This window comes from Aquarana catesbeiana, linkage group LG07 (assembly GCF_042186555.1).
Source record: "Aquarana catesbeiana isolate 2022-GZ linkage group LG07, ASM4218655v1, whole genome shotgun sequence".
NCBI classification, from domain to species: Eukaryota; Metazoa; Chordata; class Amphibia; order Anura; family Ranidae; genus Aquarana; species Aquarana catesbeiana.
Window position 1 is genome coordinate 23337357 of NC_133330.1, and position 17679 is coordinate 23355035.

The 17679-nt window shown below is 42.9% G+C and overlaps 1 protein-coding gene across 1 annotated transcript in view; it reads left to right on the forward strand.

The window, feature by feature from the left end:
* The window catches only part of GRIP2 (glutamate receptor interacting protein 2), a 121720-nt gene that overhangs the window by 55500 nt on the left and 48541 nt on the right, over nucleotides 1-17679 (forward strand). Inside the window, 2 exon segments of the mRNA XM_073591882.1 lie at nucleotides 8253-8398; nucleotides 15187-15267. Of these exon segments, the coding sequence (XP_073447983.1) occupies nucleotides 8253-8398; nucleotides 15187-15267 (227 nt within the window).

A 17679-nucleotide genomic window follows, 5' to 3' on the forward strand; every position in this document is an offset into this window, starting at 1 on the left:
GTTCTGTTACAAATGCTGCCCAGCTCTGCCCTATTGTTGTGTACAGATGACTCACCTGCAGACCCTGTGTTTACATGTAAATACCGACATTCGTATGTAAATAGCAGCGGACCGGCGGCATTCATATGTACCCTGTCTCAGTACCCTTCTCAGGTGCCCTCAGCCCCGATGCAAGCAGTGGATGGGCTCTTGGGAGGAGTTACGCAAATATTAAAACACCTTGATGAGTGGGTGTCAGTTTGAAGAAAAAAACAAAAAATGATCCTGATCCTTTAAAGCAGACTACACAGCATAGTGCTTGTGTTGTGTCATCTGTCCCCCTCTATATTCTAAAAAAAAAAAACCTGGTTGATCCTGCCTGTTCCTGTGTCCCCCTTTAGTGTGCTGACCACAGTAATCATGGCTGCTGATCCATGATTACCGTGGTCGGGTTACGTCATCCCGCAGCTTCTCCTCCCTCCCCCTCCCTGTCGGCTCGGGAGCCTGTGTGTGATCCACCTCCTCCCCTCCCGCCGCTATGGTTGTAACATCCCTACTGAAAAATCCTGTATCCCCTCTCTTATAGGAAGATATCATGTGCAGGATCTGTGTGTTTCTGTTTTTTTTTAACTACTTCACTTCAGGAAGATTTACCCCCCCCATGACCAGGCCATTTTCGCGCTCCTTTAACTGGCAATTGCGCGGTCGTACGACGCTGTACCCAAATTAAATTTATATAATTTTCCCCCACAAATAGAGCTTTCTTTTGGTGGTATTTGATCACCTCTGCGTTTTTTTATTTTCGGCGATATAAACCAAAAAAGACCGTCAATTTAAAAAAAAAAAAAAAAATATTTTTTACTTTCTGCTATAAAACATATCCAATAAAAAAATATTTATTTAAAAAATAAAATATTTATTTAAAAAATAAAAAAATCTAAAAAAAAATCTAATTTCTTCATAAATTTAGGCCAATATGTATTCTGCTACATGTTTTTGGTTAAAAAAAAAAAAAAAAATCCCAATAAGCGTATATTGATTGGTTTATGCAAACATTATAACGCCTACAAATTATGGGATCGATTTATGTATTTTTTTTATAATAGTAATGGCGGCGATCAGCCACTTATAGTGGGATTGCGATATTGCGGCGGACAAATTGGACACTAACTGACACTTTTGACACTTTTTGGCGGAACCAGTGACACTAATAGAGTGATCAGAGCTAAAAATATGCACTGTCACTGTACTAATGAAACTGGCTGGGAAGGGCTAGGGCGGTCAAAGGGTTAACTGTGTGCCTAGCCAGTGTTTTTGTGTACGGTGTGAGGTGCTTTTACTAGGGGAAGAGATGGAATTTATTCCCTGCTTTACAGGAACACAGAACCCCCCCCTGTCAGAACAAAGCTCTGCCTTGTTTACATAGGCAGAACCCCGTTCTGTGTGCCTCACCCAGGGCTTTTTTTCTCAGACAATAGGTGCAGGAACTCCCCCTTTCCGAGTCACTAGACAATATAGAACCAAGTATCATTTTTAGGTGCTGAGTAGTTTGTATGGAATTTGGTAATGATATCAAGAAAAGCAGTAAAATAGATCCCCTGCAGCCAGCAACCATAGATCCCCCTAACAACAACGGACCAACCACAACAAAATTTCCCCGCCAGCAACAATAGACTCCCGGCAGCATCAACAGATCTCCGCACAGCCAGCATTAATAGTCTGTCTGCCTGCCATTAACAATAGACCCCTCCCCCAACAGTAGATCTCTTTCACCAACAACTGACCCCCCAGCAACATAAGACCCCCCACCCCCCACACGCAACAATAGACTTCCCTTGCTAAAATAGATCCCCAGCAGTGAGCATTAATACCCTGCAGCACACCCCAGCACCCCTTGCCATTACATACAGGCAGTCCAAGAGGTGCCGGAACTGCGTTCCCCCACATTCCCGCTGAAAAAAGCCCTGGCCTTACCGATAATTAGCGGGTGCCGGAGGACATCCAGTGCCCGGCACCCGCAGATTGGCTTCTGCTGATTAATCACAGCAGAAGCGGCCCGCCGGCGGCATGCACACGTGGAAGGGGGAGAGAGGAGAGCTGAGAGCAGGGCAGTGTATGACGGAGGGACGCACTCTGACCACGGTGTTCAGGGCTGAGTAGCCTGGTTATCGTGGTCAGTATAGAGAGGGGGATACAGGAAGTGGCAGGTTAAGGGAGGTTTTTTTTTTACAGTTTAGAGAGGGGCAGATTACACATCACAAGCACTGTGCTGTGTAATCTGCTTTAAGGGACCAGCATGTGTATTATTTTTTTTTCTTGGGTAACTAACACTTTAACAGTGACTTAAAGTACAACTAAGGGTAGAGTGTAGAGGGATTAGACCCCCTGTCTGGTGTTTATTGCTGTTTATATCCCCATTAGGGAGACTCGCCCCCTCTATTTGTCCGGATGACTGTTATCTCTGAGAGTGAAAGTGAAAGGAAATCCCATATTTTGAGTTGTTACCAGAACAGGAATAGAGGGCAGATCTTCCACTCGCTCGGGTGACAACTTTGGAGGGATTTCCTCTCACTTCCTGTTTGGCTTATGGGACAGGAAGGAAAGTCTCCCCAATGGAACACAGATGGCAAAAAAAAAAAATTGACAGGGGTTATAACTAGGGATGTACCGATACCATTTTTTTTACAACGATTACAAGTACAAAGCAAACAAAAAAAGGTTGTGCAAAAAAAAAAAAAAAATAATTAAATGGAGGAGAATAGGGAGTTAATTAAGGCTGATTAGAGTAAATTAAGGGTTAATAAGGGGTTAAACAGAGGAACATTTATTCATCCCTTTTGATCTGCAGATGAAGAAACAGAAAGATACAAAAAGAAACAATGTTTCTTTTTATTTTAGCGTGTTAATAAACATTGCTGGCTGCTTTTTTTTTTTTTGACAGCTCCAATTAATGAACTTCTTTAAAGTGGCGTTCCACCCAAAAGTGGAACTTCCACTCATCAGATTCCTCCCCCCCTCCGGTGACACAGTTGGCACCTTTCAGGGGGGAGGGGGGTACAGATACCTGTATATTACAGGTATCTGTACCCACTTCCGGCATAGATAGCCGCAGAATCTGCGGTTATTTACGCCACTTCCTGCGCCCTCCCCGCTGCCTGCTGGGAAACAGAGGCAGCAGGGACCATCCGTATTGCGCTGCGCGACTCGCGCATGCGCAGTAGGGAACCGGGAAGTGAAGCCGCACGGCTTCACTTCCTGATTCCCTTACCGAAGATGGAGGCGGCAGCACCTGAGGACGGAGAGACGGTTCGGCCTCGGGTGCCGACATCGCGGGCGCCCTGGACAGGTAAGTGTCCATGTTTTAAAAGTCAGCAGCTGCAGTATTTGTAGCTGCTGACTTTTAAAAAAAAAAATTTCGGCGGCGCTCCGCTTTAACATTTCAGCTGTCAACAGGGGAGACCCCACTGACAGCTCAAAGAGCCGAGGCTGAAACTATTGGTTCCAGGTATCGGTGAATTTGCACGAGTACCAATACCGATGCCAGTACTCGGTATCGGCACCAATACTAGTATTTGTGCAAGCCTAGTTATAACCCTCCCTACCCTATTCAGAATGAGGAAAAAAGCAATGCTTTTTATTCTACTGTAATGACTCTGATGAAATCGCAGAACATAAGTTGGGTATTTATTCTCTCGCTTGCAATGGGAGAACAAGCCTGACCTCCCATCATGTCTCGCTCCGTGACTCGTTAGGTAATGAAGCCCTAGAACCCGCACCTTTATTATAAATACTTCCGCAACGGCAGTATCTGTGAAAAAATCTTGAACGCTCATAAAATGCAAGAACCTTATTTGGTTGACAGCAAAATGAAAATGCCGCACAATTTTAGTCGATCAGTCGTTGATCATTAAAGGAGCTGCAATGCCACCTTGTGGCAAGTTGGTGAATTGTTTCTGGTTTTCTGTTCCATGCAACAGAAGGAATTGAGTACTAGACCTGTGCAATTAGTTTCGTTCCGAATTAGTGTTTTTAACAAATTTCGACAAATTCGTCAATTCGGAATTATCCAAATTAACAAGACCGTATTTAACAAATTTTAACAAATATTCGTAAATTCGAATATATTTGAAAGTTCATATATTTTGTAAATAAAGCGCTGCGCACACTGTTGCCACTATATAAATCCTGAATAATAATAATAAATTTGGAAATTGGCAAATTCATAAATTCCAAAATTCGAAAACCCGAAAATTTCAAAATATCTGAAATAATAACTAATAATAACTTAACTATATTACTAACTATTAAATGATAAGTATTGGAATTTCCTTTCAAATTTGGCTGTTAGTGAACGTAAAGAATATGAATTTATCTAAAGTTACGAATTACCAGAAATAACGAATGCCGCATCTAAGCGAATGGAATGTAATGAATTAATAATAATAATAATAAAAATTTTTATTATTATTATTATGAATTTGTTCTGTTCCATCTGTTTATCTGTTATTTCGGATAATCACAGTCACAGCAGAGGCCGATCAGCGGGTGCCGGCCAATGGGTGGCCGTCGGCACCCGCTGATCGGCGAGGAGACAGACAAAGGCGGAGCTCTGCCTGTGTAAACAAATCAGAGCTCTTTCCAGTCAGCGGGGATGTGCTGGATTTTGTTTCCCTGCAAAGCAATCCCTTAGTGAAAGCAGCACACATAGTACACAAAAACACTGGTTAGGTTAGGCACACATTTAACCCTTTGATCGCTCATGATGTTAACGCCTTACCAGCGACAGTGCATTTTTTTTTGTTTTTTTTTTTTTTTTCACATTTTTTTATTTTATAAATGGAAAAAGGCAGATTGCAAACCTGCATATACTTGTGAGGTAAGAAGTACACAAAAAAGGAAGAAAATGCATTGACAGCTAGTTACACTTGCAACAGATTCGTATCAAGAAGGGCGTGAAACCATCAATGGAGAGAGAGAGAAAGAGAGAGAGAGAGAGAAAGAGAGAGAGAAAGAGAGAGAGAAAGAGAGAGAGAAAGAGAGAGAGAGAGAGAAGAGAGAGAGAGAGACAGAGAGAGGGAGAGGAGAGGAGAGAGAGAGAGAGAGAGAGATGGGAGAGAGAGAGAGAGAGACAGAGAGAGAGAAAGAGAGAGAGAGAGAGAGAGAGATCTAGCTGAGTTAGTCCAGCATGAGGTGTGTGGGTACTTTCAATCATTAGGAGTCACTTCAATGAGAGCCTTCCCCTTCTCAGAATAAAGGAACATGTTTCGGAGGGTCCAGGTGTACGTGTAGGACTCTCGTTTCTGGTCGGGACCAAGTCCACCATCCGGTTTAGCTCCTCAACCTTCTTCAGACAGTGCACTGATCACTGTATTAGTGTTACTGGTCCCCAAAAAGTGACAGTCAGTGACCAACTGTCTGCCGCAATATCGCAGTCCCAATATAGGTCACTGATCGCTGCCATCACCAGTGTATGTAGGTATATATATATAATATATATATATATATATATATATATATATTATATATAATAAATAATATATTCCAGTATATATGGTTGGTTAATTGGCTTCTGTCTAAATGTGAGTATATGATTGTGAGTTCGGTACCATAGGTTGTAAGCTCCTTGAGGGTAGGGACTGATGTGAATGTACAATGTATATGTAAAGCGCTGCGTAAATTGACTGGCGCTATATAAGTGCCTTTTTAATAATAATTAATAAATAATAATAATATCCCACAGTTTTTAGACACTATAACTTTTGCGCAAACTAATCAATATACGCTTATTAGGATTTTTTACTTAACAAAAATATGTAGCAGAATACATATTGGCCTAAATATAGAAAGAAATTCGATTTTTTTATTTTATTTTTTTTTATTATTATTATTATTTTATTGGATTTTTTTTTAAGAAAGTAAAAATATTGTTTTGTTGTGTCTTATTTATTTTTTTTATTGTCTTTTTTTTTTTTTCATTGCACAAAAAATTAAACGCAGAGGTGATCAAATACCACCAAAAGAAAGCTCTATTTATGTGAAGCAAATTACATAAATTTCATTTATGTACAGTGATGCAATTGTCAGGTAAAGTAATGCAGTGCCAAATAGCAGCAAAAAAAAATAAAAAATGGCCTGGTCTAGATTCCACCTTTTCTTCAAGCCAAACCCGAACACTTTAGCGGCCTGGGACACCTTTGGGTGCCGCCAAGGAGAGTAGTAATGCGGTGCGCATAGCGTGCCGCAGCGAACAGTAGGTGTAGCCAAATTTCTGTTGCTGACATCATCGCCCTGCCCCCCCCCCCCCAGTAAAGTCGGACCTGCCCCCAGACGGCCGCCCGCGGCTCCCGGATGGCAACCGTTTTGTGTGTGACTATCGTGGTTACTTGGGGAGCCACAGCCCAGTCAGAATAATGTGTCCGGGTTTCAGTCCACCTGAAACCTGGACACAAGTTTCAAAACCCTGACTGTCTGGGTGAATCCTGGACTGTCCGGGTGAATCCTGGACAGGGGGCAACCCTAGCCTGGTCATGAAGGGGGTAAATCTTCCGGAGGTCAAGTGGTAAAGGAGGTGAATGTGACACACACCAAACCTTCTCTAGTAGACAAACGTCATAAAAAAACACCTGGACGATTCACCTCCAGAGAATGTTTGCTGAATATCAAATTCACTCCTTTATAAATATGCTCCACATGTGATGCTGAGTCTCCATGATTAAAATTCTTGAAAATCAATGAAGGAGAAGGGTGGGACAAGGACAGGCAGTCTGGGGAAGAAAGAGCTAGATGATTCTGGATGTCCTCCCTGGGCACCCGTCCATGAATGCTCTTTCCCTATACCAAACTGAAACTAAAAGAAGTATAGGCAGTACACACGCTTTAACCACTTCAGCCCCAGAAAATTTGGCTGCTTAATGACCAGGCCATTTTTTGTGATACGGCACTGCGTCGCTTTAACTGGTCATGCGATGTTGTACCCAAACAAAATTGACGTCCTTTTTTTCTTTCAAATAGAGCTTTCTTTTGGTGCTGTTTGATCATCTCTGCGGTTTTTATTTTTTGCGCTATAAACAAAAAAAAGAGACCGTTTGAAAACAACACAATATTTTGTACTTTTTACTGTAATAAATATCCCCAATTTTTTTTTAAAAAAAGCTATTTTTTTCCTCAGTTTAGGCCGATATGTATTCGTCTACATATTTTTAGTAATAAAAATCGCAAAAAGGGTATATTTGGTTTGCGCAAAAGTTATAGCGGCTACAAAATAGATATGACATTTTTATTATTACTATTTTTTTTACTAGTAATGTTGCCGATCTGCGATTTTTATCAGGACTGTGACATTATGGCGGACATATCGGACACTTTTGACACGTTTTTGGGACCATTGGCATTTATACAGCGATCAGTGCTATAAAAATGCGCTGATTACTGTGTAAATGTCATTGACAGTGAAGGGGTTAACACTAGGGGGCGATCAAGGGGTTAACTGTGTCCCCTAGCGTGTGTTCTAACTGATGGGACTGACTAGAGGAGATGACGGATCGTGGTTTCTAGCTTGTAGGAACACACAATCTGTCTCTCCTCTCCTCACAGAACAGGGATTTGTGTGTTTACACACACGTCCCTGTTCTGCCTCTCGTGCCTGCGATCGCTCGTGGCCGGCGGTCATTGCAACCGCCGGTCTCGAACATCGGCACCCCCCCGCAGTGCAGCGGGAGCACGTGCCTGCTATCCCGCTTAAAGGAACCGACGTAGCGCTACGACGGTTCATGGGATCGTGCCGACCTGCTGCAGTATAATGACGGCGGCTGGTCGGCAAGTGGTAAAAAAAATAACTCCACTTTTTTTGAGAAAAAAACCTTCCCCTCTGGGTGATTTCTGTACATTGCAGGGATTTTAACAAACTTTGTTGCAGATTCCTACTGCTGCAGATTCCTTTGTTTTTTTCTGAAGAAATAGCTGTTTGTTTGTCTGTGTCCATGTGGAAAGTGAATGTGAGTATTTTGTAATTATCAATTAGCTGCTGTATTTTAAGGGTCCTAATGAGGAAAGTGGCAGGGTCTGCATCTCTGTAAATGTGATTTCCTTTTGGGAGTATCTCACCAAAAAATAACATACAATTACAATATGACTTGTGTAGTAAATGTATATGTATATATTTTTTTTAATTTGCTTTTTTTTCCCCACAAAAGTGGAGTTACCCTTTACGTTAGCAATGTAGTAGAATATTACAAGTATATATAAGTTCTAACTCCTGAACCCTGTCTCACCAGGTGTGGGCTCCTGCAGGTTGGCGATCGGTTACTCTCCATCAATGGGATCCTAACAGAAGATGGGACGCTGGAAGAGGCCAATCAGCTCCTCCGAGATGCAGCATTGTCCAATAAGGTCGTGCTGGAGATTGAATACGATGTTGCAGGTGAGTTAGAATTTCTTTTAGTCTATATTCAGCAAACCACGCCTTCTGAAAATCAGACCGCCTCAGCTGTCATCTCTCTTCTGGGCTCTTCTCTATCAACTTCAGGGTTCGGCTGGCTAGACACAGAGGATACCAGAGACCAGATCGTCTCTGATCGCCTCTATGGCCTTGGAGGACCGGAGTGATGTCATGAGGTCACTTCTGGTCTAGGGCGGAAGTAAACAATTTTTTTTTTTATTTACTTGATGTAACCTCATCTTTCATATTTTACAAAGAGATTAGGTTATATAGTGTGCGTGTGTGTGTGTGTTTTTCAATTTTTTTTCATGGATTTGAAAAACCGCTGCACAAATGCTGTGTGACATTTAAAAACAATCGCCATTTTATTCCCTAGGGTCTCTGCTAAAATATATATATCTATATAGATATATAGAGATATTTATATATCTATATAGATATATAGATCTATAGATATATATATCTATATAGATATATATATATATATATATTATCTATATCTATATAAAAAATCCTAATTTAAACTTGTAAACAAAAAGTGCCAGAAAAGACCTGGTCTTCAAGTGGGTATACAGAATGCCTCCAGGCTGCCATATTGCACTGCATTTTACAAAAATTTACAGCGTTGATGATTGAAAAAGAAAGGAAATTTTTAATAACATACAGTATGACTGGTGTAACTATTGTACATGCTATTTTAATTTTATTTGCTATTTTTTTCCCCCCACAAAAGTGGAATTGCCTTTTAAGCTGGCAATAGATGATTTGTTCGTTATCGGCGGTAGACATGTGCACTGCCGAAAAACTTGTTCATTTTCGTTTCATTCATTTTTTTTTTTTCAATCTTTGGGTTATTCGTTTTGATCGCAATTCCTAAATTCGTAACCTCTGTAAATTGGTAAATTTGAAAATTCATAAATCCAAAAGTAAGAAAGAAAATTCGTAAGAATAGCTAACTAATGATAACTAACTATTAAATTATAGGTATTGGAGTTTCCTTTCAAATTTGGCTGTGAGTGAACGCAACGAATACAAATTTATCCGAAGTTACGAATTACCTGAAAAGTACGAATGCCGCATCTAAACAAATGGAACGGAACAAATAAATAATAAATACTACTAATAATAAAAAGTTTTTATTATTGTTATTTATTATTATGAATTTGCTACGTTCCATTTGTTTAGATGCGGCATTCGTTATTTTCAGGTAATTCGTAACTTCGGATAGATTTTGTATTTGTTACGTTCACTAAGAGACAAATTTGAAAGGAAATTCCAATACCTATAATTTAATATTTATTATTAGTTATTCTTTCAAATTTTCTTTCTTACTTTTGGATTTGCGAATTTATGAATTTACGAATTGCGATCATAACGCAAGGACATTCCACTACCTACAATTCAATAGTTAGTATTAGTTAAGTTGATATTAGTTAGTTGTTATTTCAGATTTTCAAATTTATGAATATTTTGAAAAATTTGTCAAAGGGGTTTTCGTTAATTTGTATGTTTCTGAATTAACGTATTTGTTGAAATTTGTGGCAAATTGGTAACGAAACGAATTGCACATGTCTAATTAGCAGGCCAGGCTCCTCATCCACACATTTGAGGTGGATGGAGTAATTCCCCCCCCCCACTATGTCATTGTATTCTGACAGCAGGACTCCTCTGCTCTCAGAATACACTGATCAGTGCTGCAGCCCTGCAGCCCTGATCAAACATAACATTTTCCAGCACTCCCATTCAAGGGCAGTTAATCACTACATCTACTCCTCTCGAACAGAAACAGCCATAGGTGGATCGAAACTTAGCTGGCCCCTGCTGAACCTGGCCAAATTTGGATCCATGTATGGCCAGCTTTACTTTGGCTATATAGTGTATATCTATCAGTGCAGGTTTCCTTTAAATGCAGATCAGTTGAGAATCACACTTTATCTCATTAATGTGAACGGAGCCAGATAAAATGAATGTTTATTACAACCACAACAGACTGAGCGTGGGTTTGTGTGTACACATTGACTGCTGGTGTATTTCTGCAGTTCATGTCGTATTGCCCCGGAAAACAGAGGAATCGCACTCCACATATCCCAAGAAAGTGGAAGAACGTGTCATTATAGATTGTGAGAGCTGACTGGCAACCTACTGCTCTCTAGTAGCACTGCAAGTCCCAGCATGCTCTGACAGCCTTTTTAAATCTTCAAAATCTATGATCATGTTGGCATTTTAAAGTAATGATGGTGCTTCTTTTTTTTCACAGCAACCAGCCATATCTTCTCCCTCCGCACAGCTGACACGTCCCTTTATAATGTACGATTTTGCTTCCGGCTTAGTCGTCTCTTGCAACAATTTCAAGTTATCACTTGACAGCTGTTTTCTTGCAGCTGTCAGAAATCCTCCTTCTTTGGTGATCCCGCTGTCCTGCTTGACTGGCAGATGAGATTGCTTTCAGAGAACGGCGCTAACACTTATTCTGCATGGGATTTTTTTTCTTATTTTTTTACAAGCATTGACGACATTTTATGCCTTGATACTAAGGGAACTTAAGGGGGGGAAACCACCTTGAGGGCTAAAGTGGAAAGCCTACCCGCATGCAAGGTTATCGGTGGGGTTTTTCTTGGGTATGCTAATGTGTTAGATTCCCTCGCGAGGGTCCTGGGGGGGGGGTCCTGCAGAGTTTCCTCGGGGGGGGTGGTCCTGCAGAGTTTCCTCCAGAGGGGGTCCTGCAGAGTTTCCTTGGGAGGGGGGGTCCTGCAGTGTTTCTTGGGGGGGTCCTGCAGAGTTTCCTCGGGGGGGGTCCTGCAGAGTTTCCTCGGTTGGGGGGGTCCTGCAGAGTTTCCTCGGGGGGGGGGGGTCCTGCAGAGTTTCCTTGGGGAGGGTGTTGGTCCTGCAGAGTTTCCTCGGAGAGGGGGGTGGTCCTGCAGAGTTTCCTCGGAGAGGGGGGTGGTCCTGCAGAGTTGCCTCGGGAGGGGGGTGGTCCTGCAGAGTTTCCTCGGGAGGGGGGTGGTCCTGCAGAGTTTCCTCAGGGAGGGGGGGTCCTGCAGAGTTTCCTGGGTTGGGGGGGTCCTGCAGAGTTTTCTGGGTTGGGGGGGTCCTGCAGAGTTTCCTGGGTTGGGGGAGTCCTGCAGAGTTTCCTTGGAGGGGGGGTCCTGCAGTGTTTCTTGGGGGGGTCCTGCAGAGTTTCCTGGGGGGGTCCTGCAGAGTTTCCTCGGTTGGGGGGGTCCTGCAGAGTTTCCTCGGGGGGGGGGGTCCTGCAGAGTTTCCTCGGGGAGGGTGGTGGTCCTGCAGAGTTTCCTCGGAGAGGGGGGTGGTCCTGCAGAGTTTCCTCGGAGAGGGGGGTGGTCCTGCAGAGTTGCCTCGGGAGGGGGGTGGTCCTGCAGAGTTTCCTCGGGAGGGGGTGGTCCTGCAGAGTTTCCTCAGGGAGGGGGGGTCCTGCAGAGTTTCCTGGGTTGGGGGGGTCCTGCAGAGTTTCCTGGGTTGGGGGGGTCCTGCAGAGTTTCCTGGGTTGGGGGGGTCCTGCAGAGTTTCCTGGGTTGGGGGAGTCCTGCAGAGTTTCCTTGGAGGGGGGGTCTTGCAGTGTTTCCTCAGGGGTCCTGCAGTGTTTCCTCAGGGGGTCCTGCAGTGTTTTCTCAGGGGACCTGCAGCGTTTCCTCAGGGGGTCCTGCAGCGTTTCCTGGGTTGGGAGGGTCCTGCAGAGTTTCCACGGGAAGGGGGGGTCCTGCAGAGTTTCCTCGGGGAGGAAGGTGGTCCTGCAGAGTTTCCTCGGAGGGGGGGGTCCTGCAGAGTTTCCTTTCTTGGGGTCCTGCAGAGTTTCCTCGGGGGGGGGGGTCCTGCAGAGTTTCCTTTCTTGGGGTCCTGCAGAGTTTCCTCGGGGGGGGGGGGTCCTGCAGAGTTTCCTTTCTTGGGGTCCTGCAGAGTTTCCTCGGGGGGGGGTCCTGCAGAGTTTCCTCGGGGAGGGTGGTGGTCCTGCAGAGTTTCCTCGGAGAGGGGGGTGGTCCTGCAGAGTTTCCTCGGAGAGGGGGGTGGTCCTGCAGAGTTGCCTCGGGAGGGGGGTGGTCCTGCAGAGTTTCCTCGGGAGGGGGTTGGTCCTGCAGAGTTTCCTCAGGGAGGGGGGGTCCTGCAGAGTTTCCTGGGTTGGGGGGTCCTGCAGAGTTTCCTGGGTTGGGGGGGTCCTGCAGAGTTTCCTGGGTTGGGGAGTCCTGCAGAGTTTCCTTGGAGGGGGGGTCTTGCAGTGTTTCCTCAGGGGTCCTGCAGTGTTTCCTCAGGGGTCCTGCAGTGTTTCCTCAGGGGGTCCTGCAGTGTTTTCTCAGGGGACCTGCAGCGTTTCCTCAGGGGGTCCTGCAGCGTTTCCTGGGTTGGGAGGGTCCTGCAGAGTTTCCACGGGAAGGGGGGGTCCTGCAGAGTTTCCTCGGGGAGGAAGGTGGTCCTGCAGAGTTTCCTCGGAGGGGGGGGTCCTGCAGAGTTTCCTTTCTTGGGGTCCTGCAGAGTTTCCTCGGGGGGGGGGGGGTCCTGCAGAGTTTCCTCGAGAGTCCTGCAGAGTTTTCTTGGGGGGGTCCTGCAGAGTTTCCTTGGGGGGGGGGGGGGTCCTGCAGAGTTTCCTTGGCGGGAAGGGGGGGGTCCTGCAGCGTTTCCTCTGTGGGTCCTGCAGAATATCCCTGTTGATGCAGAGCAGCCTCCAAGGCCTCACAATCATATTCAATGCTCCATAATATTGATGCAGAGTTCAGCACTCCAATATCATATAAAGACTTCTAGGGAATGCTGAAAATCAGTAGTTATGACAGCACCTCCTAACAGCTTTGAGGCCACCACAGCCTGGTCTTTAGAGCAGCCCTCAGAAACCCGTTTTTTTTTTTTTTTTTTTCATTGGATGTTTTGATATGGTGCCTCGGATAGCGTGTGTGATTTCACTCCTTTTCCCTTGACACCCCAAAGGCAGGATGGCACCTCCAGAGTAGACATGTGCGGTTCATTTTGTTCTGAATTGAAATTAGGACGAATTTTCATTTTACAAAAATTCGGATGTATCCGGATTTCCGAATTGGAACAAATCCGAAATAACTAAAAAAAATTCTGACAAAATTTGATTACTTTTCGAATACAAATTGTTTTCAAATCATTTTGGAATGTCCACAGAGAATAAAATAGAATAAAAAAATAAAGGAAAAGACAAGAAAAAAAAATAGAATAGAGAAGAATATAACAGAAAATAAAAGAACAGAATAGACTAGAATATAATAGAAACAAATTGAATAGAATAACACAGAATATAACCATCTTATGAAATTTGAATTTCAAACAAAAGAATAAATTTAAATACATAAGAATAGAAAAAAAAAGAATAAAATAGACTATAATAGAATAGAAAAGAAAATAATAAATATAAACAATATAATAGAAAGAATATAACCATTTCCCGAAATTCAGATAATATCATTTCAAATTTGAATAGAAAAGAATAGAATAGAAAATATAATATAGAAGAAATACAATAGAAAGAATATAACCATCTTCCAAAATTTGAATAGAGAATAATAGAATAGAATAAACAAATAGAAAAAGAATACAATTAAAAAAACAATAGAATAGAAAAAATATAACAATTTCCCAAAATTCAAATAGAATCAAAGAATTTGAATAGAATAGAAAAGCATAGATCAGAATAGGAAGATGAATATATTCATTCTATTCTATTCTGTTTTTTTTTTCTATATTATTGTGTTATTTTCTATTCTACTCTATTCGTTTCTATTCTGTTCAAATTCGATTGATTCTATTTGAATTTTGGAAAATGGTTATATTATTTCTATTCTATTCTATTGTTTTTTTTTTAATTCTATTCTATACGAATTTCAGAAGATGGTTATAATTTATTTAATTTTTTTTTTATTATTCTATTCTATTCCTTTTTATTCTATTCCATTCTATTCCCTTCTTTTATTTTCTATCCTATTTTGTTCTGTTTTACTTTATTATATTATATTCTTTTATTTTCTGTTAAATTCTTTTCTATTCTATTGGGGGGGGGGGCTACACCTCTTAAAAGTGAATGCCTCAAAGGCTAACTCAACCCAAAACATATCCCATTTTTGTATGGTTGCCGGAAAGTCGAATCACGTGTCTTTTTATATCACTCTGGGACACTGTGGTTGGGAAATCCACACCAAAATTCAAGCTGGGTTCCACAAGCCCCCCACCCAAAATGACTCCCGTCACAGTGATGTCTTGCTAACAGGTAAAATGTACTTTGTACGGTATTTAATGTACTATGTGCATACTATATGTACGTTGCTATATGCAGTGGCAGGGGCGTTTTCTTTCATTTATTTCTTTTCCAATAGTTTTTACTGAAGTTTCAAAAAAGTACAACGGAAACTTGGCATAGTTCAATATGCTAGATACAAATCTTTTTCTGACAATCAGAAAATACATACAAGATAGAAGCATATTAAGTACTTGCATTATATAGGCCCTAAAGTTTATACAGTAATTATATAAATACAGAGTATAAAGATGAAGCTAAAGGAAGAGTCTACTTGGCCATCTAAAGAACGTCCAATCCTCGAGAAAGTGAGAATTGGGGCTTCATAGGGCTAAAAATGAACGACTGGAGTTTCACTTTAATGTGTATTTGTATAATTTTTACATTGATGTGTGTTTTATTGCTGCTCAGCCCTCCCCTCCTTACAATGTATAGGCGCTCGGCACAGATGGCTGACTGCAGGCTGACCTACATTCTCCTCATTAATTCCCCCTTCTCTGCTTCCTCCAAGAGTCCGTGGTTCCGAGCAGTGGTACGTTTCACGTCAAGCTGCCGAAGAAGAGAGGAGTGGAGCTGGGCATCACAATCAGCTGTGAGTAACGGTTCAGTGGATCGAAGGTTGAACTCCAGGCTAGACGCACACGCTTGGAGTGCATATATAATCTGTCTTGCATACCGAAAAAGATTTGTAACTCTGCTTGGCCAGTCTTTTGATTCAAACGCTCCTGCCAGACAGAATTACACTGAGAGAGCCAGACCCAAAATGTTTAGTCCAAAATCTTTTCATGTTAGTATTTCTGCATAACAGTTCGACGTGGAACACCCAACACATTTCGGGGATTCCGACGCTTCCCCTTCACAAGGGCCTATAAATGTGACCTGCTAATACTGCCAATACTGGTGATGGGGGGGGGGGGGTAAATGTCTGAACCCTCAAAACACATTTAGGCTTTCTTTAGACGTGCATCTAAACCGGCCGCTGCGCTGAAGACTGATCCGCGTTTCAGAGGCTACTGACAGGCGGTGAGGAGGTGATGTGGCGGACATTCACGGCATTTTCCCATTCTCTTGAATAGGTTGCGTTCGACCTGCCACCCGCTGATCGCAACATGTTGGAAAGTTTTTGCTGCAGGCACAAACTTTGGCATGTAAACATCCCTATCTGCTGTCATTGCAGGGGACGGTCGGGGGAGGGGCTAAAAAAAAGTGGTTCAACCACGCTTTTTAACCCCCCCCCCAACCATACACCTAAACTTGGTCTTACTTTTCTCTTTTGTACTAATATTAAAAGATTTTGGACTCTTACATCTTTGGTCTAGCTCTCTCATTTGACATGTTACCCAACCGATCTTTAATTTTGGGTCTGCCTTGCTTTTGTTTTTGCTTTTGTTGGGATCGGCCTCACTGAAGCTTCTGCGCTACGTATGAACTAGATTGACTTTCTTAAACTACAGATAAGTCAAAGCTCCTATCTGCTCCTCTGATATACATGTAACACATCTTTGACCTCCAGCAAAGCTATGAAGCACAGCTTGGTCCAGGACACGCCCCCCTGTCTGCTGATTGGAAAATTGAAGGAATATTACAAACTCATAGGTCTTTCCTCTGCTCCCAAAGTTCAGCTGTATAGGGCATGTCCGAGCTAGAGCTACTGCACTCAGTAAAACTCATGCTCACTGCTGATTGGAGAATAGGTTTGACTCAGCAGGGGGTTACCAGAACTCTGCAGACAGACCACTGCTTACACTAAGAGAGCAAAGGGCCTTCTCTGCAACATGCTAGCAGGGGACAGGCTATTCTACTCAGGATGTGTCTGCTTTCTAAAAAAAAATTAAAAAAATAACTGTTAAGACTTACTGTAGCACAATTTTTGTTAAAATATATCTAGTGCAGTGGTCTCCACTGTGGCCCGGGGCCCAGATGCGCCCCTTTGTTTCCGGCCCTTGGGGCACTATTTTGATCCACTGAAACCAACAATGGGACATTATTCCCCCCACTGACACCAATGAAGGAGCACAATTCCACCCAATGACAACAAAGATGGGGCACATTTGCTTCCACTGACACCAACAATGGGGCCCAATGACACCAAACGATGGGGCACAATTCTTGCCACTGACACCAAATAGGGCATTGTTTATTCCCACTGATGTCGGGACCTTTTCTACTCCCAATGGCCACAGTCCAGCCCCCCCAAGGTCAGAAGGTGAGTAAAACTGGCCCTTTTGTTTAGAAAGTTTGGAGACCCTTCATAGTGTAAGGGAGGCAGGCTCAACTGGTACTGGCATCAGTAAACCAATCACGAGACAGGGACACCCAGCAACAGTTCAAGCAGGTTTGTCCTGAAATTTTAGGTCTAATGCATATTGGCATCAAAATACACGTGTCCAGGTGTGTTTGGAGTGCACATCTAGACATTCAGTGTAGCTACTGTATGTTACATAAACCAACAATATGTATGTACAGGGGCCAATAAGTCTTAACTTGTGCAGCTAAACATGTGGAAATTCAGGTGCATTTATTGCAGCAGGAACAATTTAGGAAGCACAGGAGGCCGGTGAGAGTGAAGCTTTATTCAGCAAGGCAGTAAAAAATAACTTTGCATTGATGCAGGTACAGCAAGTCTACAGCAGAAAAAAAATCTGCTTGTCCAAGCCACTAACCAAGTCTGTTCTTGACTAATAGGGTGCTGACTAATGTGTTCTCCGAACAGGCTGTACTTGTACATTTTTAGTGTTCTGGTAGCACCTTTTCACCCAGCAGCAAACAGTCACAGCAGAGAGAAAAAGAGCCTCTGGCATCAGTGAGCTCCATTATAAAAAGGTCTGGCTAACAGGTAAAACGTGGACCTAGGACCCAGAGACTTTGTTCCACCCAAAGATCCAGAACCCTGAACAAAATGGAGGCTTTATCCAACCCAAAGCTCTACATAGTCTCCAGGCTCCAGGACACAGACCAGAATGGAGGCTTTATCGAGCCCAAAGTTCTACAAAGTCTCTGGGCT